The sequence below is a fragment of the Populus alba genome, chromosome 14 (genome assembly GCF_005239225.2).
Source record: "Populus alba chromosome 14, ASM523922v2, whole genome shotgun sequence".
NCBI classification, from domain to species: domain Eukaryota; kingdom Viridiplantae; phylum Streptophyta; class Magnoliopsida; order Malpighiales; family Salicaceae; genus Populus; species Populus alba.
The window spans coordinates 9,714,047-9,722,102 of NC_133297.1; the positions used below are offsets into that span (position 1 = coordinate 9,714,047).

General features: G+C 29.8%; 1 protein-coding gene and 1 pseudogene across 1 annotated transcript; both read left to right on the forward strand.

Annotated features, from left to right (window-relative positions):
* The first annotated feature begins 1,132 nt into the window (after window positions 1-1,132).
* LOC118041483 (epoxide hydrolase 2-like) lies at window positions 1,133-1,904 on the forward strand (annotated as a pseudogene).
* A 2,352-nt stretch (window positions 1,905-4,256) lies between these two features.
* On the forward strand, window positions 4,257-7,155 carry LOC118041481 (epoxide hydrolase 3). The gene is made up of 3 exons (XM_035048840.2): window positions 4,257-4,886; window positions 6,141-6,379; window positions 6,749-7,155. The coding sequence occupies exons 1-3, from the start codon at window positions 4,422-4,424 to the stop codon at window positions 6,996-6,998; spliced, it is 954 nt and encodes a 317-aa protein (XP_034904731.1). The 5' UTR covers window positions 4,257-4,421; the 3' UTR covers window positions 6,999-7,155.
* Window positions 7,156-8,056: the final 901 nt, after the last annotated feature.

Consider the following 8,056-nt stretch of genomic DNA (forward strand, 5'->3'; position numbering starts at 1 on the left):
GACTAACAAGCATGAATTATTTAGTTTATCATTACAAACATATAAAATAAAAAGCTGTTAATGAAAAGATTAGAGTTTAACCATGTTTAAAATTATAAGCATATAATTTATATATTATAACAAAATTATAATTATCAGAGGGACATTTGAGTAGGTGAAAAAAGTTAAAAAAAAGAAAGAAAAAAGTTGGTTAATCTGGAGGGAAAATATTACCTCAAGCAATTTTAATTTTTTTTTTATCCCTTGGGCTCTTCATTGTTATGGCTCTATGGGCTGGGCCATAGGCCTGCATGTATAATTCTTGTTTTTTAGGTAAAAAACAAAGGCAGGTTAAAAAAAAAGTGGTTAATTTGGAGTTTAACAAAACGTTGGTTATTTAATTTTTTTAAGTTTGATTTAAATTTAAGGAGAAAGATTTATTTAATTTAAGTTTGATTTATTGAAGCTAGTTGAATCTATAATCCAGGTTATGGGTTTGAGGAGTTAAATAATAATACCCAGATTATTGGTTTTTTTATTATTGTTTTTAACTAATATCCTTTTTAACATTTTTTTTTAAATAAATGTTAAATTTATATTTCAATTAATTTTTTTTTATGATTTTTTTTGCTTATTTAATTTTTTAGATAGAGATTGTTTTTTTTTTTATGGTGTTGTGCATATTTAATATTTTAAAATATTATTCTAATTTATTTATTTTTATCTTTTTAAAATAAAAAATATTTATTTTTAAATAATATTTTTAATATGTGTAGGTTAGCATAATATTTTTTTACTTTTATTTTTTTAATTAATTTAATATTTTTTTATTTTTTATATCATTTGATTGGATAAAAATCAATTTTAATAAATAAATTCAATAAATATAACTAATTAAATGTTATTTTTCTGCATTAAATATCTTAATTTATACATATCTTTTAATTTTTATATTTGGTTATCATTAATAAAAAAAATTTCTTATTTATTAATATAAATAATCTTCTATTTATTTTATTACACAAACATATAAATTTTTTAATTTACATTTATAATTTTCTTTTGTATAAGAAAAAAATATTTAGCCCGTTACAGGCGGTGTTCAAACAGCTAGTTCACCTCTTTTAACTCGTACCAAACACCACTTTAATTATTATTATTTTTTCTTAAATATAGCATCGTTTTGTCCTCTCTCTCTGCCGCTGTCTCCATTTCCAAAAAAAAGCCGGCTTCCAAACGAAAGCTAAAACCAGCACTATCCATCACTGGTTATCACCGTCACCAACACAGCACAAACCCAAAAAGAAAAGAGAGAGAGAGAGATGGAGAAGATAGAGCACACAACTGTAGCCACAAATGGCATAAACATGCACATAGCATCAATTGGTACAGGCCCAGAGATCCTATTCCTCCATGGCTTCCCTGACCTCCGGTACTCATGGAGACACCAGCTACTCTCTCTCTCCTCCCTGGGCTACCGCTGTATAGCCCCTGACCTTCGTGGCTACGGTGACACTGACGCGCCAAAGAATTGTAGAGAGTACACAGTATTCCACATCCTGGGCGACCTTGTGGGGTTGATTGACTAGCTGAGAATCGATAAGGTGTTTTTGGTGGGTCATGATTGGGGAGCAATGGTGGCTTGGTACTTTTGCTTGTTGAGGCCTGACAGAATTAAGGCCTTGGTTAACATGAGTGTTGTGTTCCATCCCAGGAATCCACACAAGAGTTTCGTCCAGATTAGTAGAGATTTATTCGGTGATGATTATTATATCTGCAGGTTTCAGGTTTGTGAAAAACACTTCCGAATCTATCAGCATATTTGTTTCCAGTTTCAGAGCTTGTTCTCTACCTCAGTTATTTTGTATATTATACGCTACTAATTGGGTTTTATTTTTTTAATTTTGTATTGTGGATGGTGTTCATTTTTGTTGTTTTCGTAGTGGTTTTAGTGCTAAAAGGTAAATCTGGTATGAATGTTTGTTCTTGTCTGGTGGTTCGTTAGTAATAAATGTTGCAAAATTCTTTCATTTGATTTCAAGTTGGGGTAGAAATTAGAATAGAATCGCTTTATTGATTTGATAATTTTCGCATGCTCCTAAAGCTGGAGTTATGACAACAGACAACACATCTTCTGCTTATTTTGTTTTCAAAAAATTCTTAACCTTAAGAAAAAAATAGACAGCGAAGGCGAACAGGCCTAGGCTGAAAAGCATGCTCCCCTAGGCTTTTTAAAGTTCATGCACGTGCTCCTGTTATTTTCTTTTTTGGTGGATTGATTTTGTTTTTTTATTAATTTTATTATTCAATGTTAAATTTTTATTTTATTTTTATTTTTTAACAAAATTTTATGATTTTTTTTAATGGAATATAATTGGTTTTTTACTTAGTTTACAAACAAGATTTCAATGTTTTTTTTTTATAATGTTAATAAGCATTTTTTTTGTGTAGCTCTATTTAAATTGTCTTCTTTAATTTTATTTAATTATTTTCTTAAATATATCTTATTTTATTATCATTTTATTAAATAAGATGTTAGTTCCAGTACAAAAATTTATTAAACACCATCTAATATATTATTTATGTTGCAATATCAAATTTTTTGATTTAACCTCTTAATTTTTCAAGTTTAAGTTTTTGTTATAGTAAATGATTTTTTTTATTTATTAAAACAAGTGATTTTTCATTTACTTAATTAAATACATACATTATTATTTTTAATTTACAATTAGGATGTTTTTATTTCAAAAAACATTTTAGAAAAGTCTATATATTTATTTTTTTGTGTTAAAAATAAAATTTATTTGATTTGCAGTGAAGAATGGGTTAAAAAGCTTGTAATTCCTGTTATCTCCAATCAATAACATCAATCGCGTTTCAAATATTTGAAGTTGCCGTGACATCACCTATTTGATAGATAGGAGGTGATGGGATATAAAGACTGTTGTCTTGTTTGTTTCATGGTGCAGTTTATCTCTTGCACTACCTACATTTTGAAAACTATCTGGTTAATTAATATGTATTATAGTTTTACATGAATTTTACTAAAAAAAAATTCTTGAAATATTGATTAAGATAAAATTATAATTTTTAGTCTTTTTAAAACATAAACTTTTTAAATCACAACTATAAGCATATTAATTAGACTAATAAGCATGAACTGTTTAGTTTATCATTACTAACAAATAAAATAAAAAGCTGTTAATGAAAAGATTAGAGTTTAAACATGTTTAAAATTATAAGTATATAATTTATATATTATAACAAAATTATAATTACCAGAGGGACATTTGAGCAATCTGAGTAGGTGAAAAAGGTAAAAAAAAGTTGGTTAATTTGGAGGGAAAATATTACCTCAAGCAATTTTTATTTTTTTTAATCCCTTGAGCTCTTCATTGTTGCGGCTCTATGGGCTGGGCCAGAGGCCTGCAAGTCTGGTTATGGTTTTTAGGTAAAAAAACAAACACGGGTTAAAAAAAAAATGGTTAATTTGGAGGTAAACAAAAAGGCTAGTTATTTAATTTTTTTAGGTTTGATTTAGATTTAAAGGGAAAGAATTATTAATCTGGTTAAATTTATAATTTGGGTCAAAGATTTGAGAAGTTAAGTCATAACACATTATTTTTTTTTTAATATTAATTTTTTTTAACTAATATCTTTAACATATTTTTTAAATTTATATTTCAATTAATATTTTTCGTTTGTGATTTGTTTTGCTTATTTAAATTTTGTGGATAAAGATTTTTTTTTATTGTGTTGTGCATATTTAATATTTTCAAATATTATTTTTATTTATTTATATTTTTTATCTTTTATATACAAAAACTTTATATTTCAAAATAAAAAATATTTATTTTTAAATAATATTTCTAATATTTGTAGTTTGACATAATATTTTTTTTACTTTTATCTTTTTAATTAATTTAATATGTTTTTATTTTTTAATATCATTTTATTTAATAAAATAAATTTAATAAATGAATTCAGTAAATATAACTAATTAAATGTAATTTCTTGCAAGATTTAATATTTTAATTTATACATATCTTTTAATTTTTATATTTTTATATTTGGTTATCATAAATATGTTTATTTATTTATTAATATACATAATTTTCTATTTATTTTATTACACAAACATATAATTTTTTTTAATTTACATTTTTAATTTTTTTTTTGTATAAGAAACAAATATTTAACCCGTTACAGGCGGCGTTCAAATAGCTAGTTCACCTCTGTTTTTTTAAAATCATACCAAACACCACTTTAATTATTATTATTTTTTCTTAAATATAGCATCGTTTTGTCCTCTCTCTCGCCCGCTGTCTACATTTCCAAAAAAAAGCCGGCTTCCAAACGAAAGCTAAAACCAGCACTATCCATCACTGGTTATCACCGTCACCAACACAGCACAAACCCAAAAAGAAAAGAGAGAGAGAGAGATGGAGAAGATAGAGCACACAACTGTAGCCACAAATGGCATAAACATGCACATAGCATCAATTGGTACAGGCCCAGAGATCCTATTCCTCCATGGCTTCCCTGACCTCTGGTACTCATGGAGACACCAGCTACTCTCTCTCTCCTCCCTGGGCTACCGCTGTATAGCCCCTGACCTTCGTGGCTACGGTGACACTGACGCGCCAAAGAATTGTAGAGAGTACACAGTATTCCACATCCTGGGCGACCTTGTGGGTTTGATTGACTCGCTGGGAATCGATAAGGTGTTTTTGGTGGGTCATGATTGGGGAGCAATGGTGGCTTGGTACTTTTGCTTGTTGAGGCCTGACAGAATTAAGGCCTTGGTTAACATGAGTGTTGTGTTCCATCCCAGGAATCCACACAAGAGTTTCGTCCAGATTAGTAGAGATTTATTCGGTGATGATTATTATATCTGCAGGTTTCAGGTTTGTGAAAAACACTTCCGAATCTATCAGCATATTTGTTTCCAGTTTCTGAGCTTGTTCTCTTCCTCGGTTATTTTGTATATTATACGCTACTAATTGGGTTTTATTTTTTTAATTTTGTACTGCGGGTGGTGTTCATTTTTGTTGTTTTAGTAGTGGTTTTAGTGCTAAAAGGTAAATCTGGTATGAATGTTTGCTCTTGTCTGGTGGTTCGTCAGTAATAAATGTTGCAAAATTCTTTCATTTGATTTCAAGTTGGGGTAGAAATTAGAATAGAATCGCTTTATTGATTTGATACTTTTCGCATGTTCCTAAAGCTGGAGTTATTATATGTCCTTAGTGTTATTTTTTTCCTTGGATTGTGCTCTTTAGCATTTATCTTTAACCAGTGGAGCAACTTAGTGACCCAACAAAGTGAAAAAGAAGTGCAAAGCTAGGCGCTATTTCAAAATAAAGTAATACCTTTTCTATCCAGAAAATTAGAGGTTTTCCACTGTTTTTCAAACAAAGAAAAGACATGAACTGTACAATTTTTTTCCTTTTATATGCAAACATTTTAAAGCAATATAAAAGATTAAAATTATTTATTTTTTAGATTTTCATATTTAGTTAGTGTCATAAATTTAATTTTTATTATAAGTCTAATATAAGTATTCTCTCACTTTTTTTTAATTAACGACATAGCTGTTTCACGAAAATAAAATTAATTTTCTGCCATTAGATTATCACGAATGCAAAATATTAAGATGGCTATTGTAAATTATAGTTTTGATTTTATTTTTATAAAAATAGTTGTAATCTTGGTATATTTCTTATATTTTTGGATGAAAAAATTAGTCTTCGTTCTCTACAAATGAACACATTTTCTAATTTTTCATTGAAAGACAAAATCAGAAAAGAAAAAGGAAACTGAAAATAGAGAAGAAAAATAATTTTCTGTTAGTAAACAAACCCTTAATGCTATTAATGTCTATGTGAAAACTTTGCTGGAATTGCATTAACAGCTTCATAGGCGTTACACATTTACTTCCGAGTTGTCTGGAAAAAGGATTTCTCTTACCCGATATCTTACTCTTTGAAGTGCTATGGATTTTATATAGAATTTATTGGGAATTATCTTGGATATATAGCCTTCTGGAATTGCACTCTTCTAATCATGCAGAACCTGGTATTCAGTCGTCCTTTTCTAGTTGCTGTAAATGCTGTTCAGGGTTGATTTAACCATCATAAAAAGTTTCAAAACTTGTGAGGCAGGAACCTGGAGAGGTTGAAGAAGACTTTGCTCAAATGGATACTGCAAGAATAATCAGAAAGTTTCTGACCTCTCGTAATCCAAAGGCACCTTGTATACCTAAAGAGGTAGGGTTCAGAGGTTTACCTGACAATCCAAATTTACCTTCTTGGTTGTCAGAAAAAGACATAAACTATTATGCTGGCAAATTCAACCAGACAGGCTTCACTGGAGGATTGAACTACTATCGATGCTTGGACCTGTATGTGTGCTCAATCTCTTCTTATTGACTTTAATACAAATATATGTCAAAATATGTCTAGGACATTAATCTTCTTGTTCATCATCATAGTAACTAGACACTTTGCTCGGTACAGGACTCGTTTTCCATGTCTTTATTTGGTGCACAAGTCCATTTCACCTCCAATTCTAATACAATATTAGTTTCAGCAGAGCAATCGATCCATTCCATTGTTTTGTCGTAACATTTATTGGACAGATATTTGTCAAGGCATAAACTTTTGCATTCTTGATTAGCAGATGCGGATTAAATTGCTGGAGGCATTGAAAGTTGCTGCTTCATTTCTGGAAAGAATTGATTTTCTCAACTCAATTTTGTTCCTTGTTGCAGAAACTGGGAGCTAACGGCAGCATGGACTGGGTTACAAATTAAAGTACCAGTGAAGTTTATTGTGGGTGACCTGGATATCACCTATAATATGCCTGGAGCTCAAGATTATATCAGCAAAGGTGGGTTAAAAAAATATGTTCCCTTCTTGCAAGAAGTAGCTATAATGGAAGGTGTAGCTCACTTTCTCAACCAAGAAAAGCCAGAGGAAGTTAGCTCACATATCTACGATTTCATCAAGAAGTTTAATTAGCATTAGACATCTCATACATGTTCCTTTCAAGGTTATATATATATCTGCAGAACTCAATTGTCTGCTTTTCCTGTACGGCAATTATCCATTCCACGGGATGGCCTTAAAAGTGTGTCAATAGGTGGCAACAATAATAAATACAGGTCTTTGAGCCCAAGGTTGGAGTTGGGCGTTGTCTGCTCCTGAGTGCTGACGCTACTGTATCTTGTTTTGATTTGATTTTCACTTAAAAAAAATTAATCAAACTAAAATTATTATTTTTTAAAATTTAAAACCGAAACTAGTTCAAATTAACTAGTTTTGGTTCATTTTAGTTTTTGTTGTTCAAAAACTGGTAAAATCAAGAATCAAATCTTGTTTTTGTTTTTTAAGAACTTGTTGCAGTTTACAACTAAAGTTGGGAAGTTTTTAAAACTAAAACCGAATCAAATTAGAAATTCTTTTGGGTTTTTTAATCGGTTAAGTTTTGTTTTTTTCTTGATTTGATTTTTTTAATTAATTTTTTTTTTGAAGTTTTTTATCCACCCCTAGGTCATTGTCCTTTTCATCTTACGTAGAAAATACTTCACATATTCGGGACCTAAAATCTTCAAAATTACAACCAGTCAACTACAGTTTTATTACCCAAAGGAAAGATCCCCAATAGGTACTAGGTCATCTGGTAATTGTGGGACGTCATAACCTGAACAAAGATTTCTATGGACATAAGTATTGTGCTGGAGCGAAATTTTCTCCATGTTGGGTGTCTTCCAGTTTTCGCCCTTAATGTCAAAAGATACAGAATCTGTGTTATTGTTTTGTTCTCATCTAATGATTTCACTTGTCTGGGTCTTTTCTTCTTCCTTTTGTTTTTTTGATAGAGCAAGTCTTCAATTCACGCTGATCACTTTACAAATCCCAACCAGCAAACCCAAATTGTTAACACAAGATTTGTTTTCTGTGACTCAATTGATATGCATGAAGGGAAATCTGATTATCCGAGCGACATGATAATCGGAGCTTGATAGGATGCATGTTTTCTTCTTGGTTTTTTGATGATGTGCATGGAAGAATACCTT

What these genes read in the sequence shown, in the direction of transcription:
- LOC118041481 (XM_035048840.2), top strand. Translation starts at nt 4,422, where the DNA reads ATGGAGAAGATAGAGCACACAACTGTAGCCACAAATGGCATAAACATG. An exon ending in ATTATATCTGCAGGTTTCAG is followed by an intron (nt 4,887 to 6,140) that starts GTTTGTGAAAAA and finishes CTTGTGAGGCAG; the next exon opens with GAACCTGGAGAGGTTGAAGA. An exon ending in TACTATCGATGCTTGGACCT is followed by an intron (nt 6,380 to 6,748) that starts GTATGTGTGCTC and finishes TCCTTGTTGCAG; the next exon opens with AAACTGGGAGCTAACGGCAG.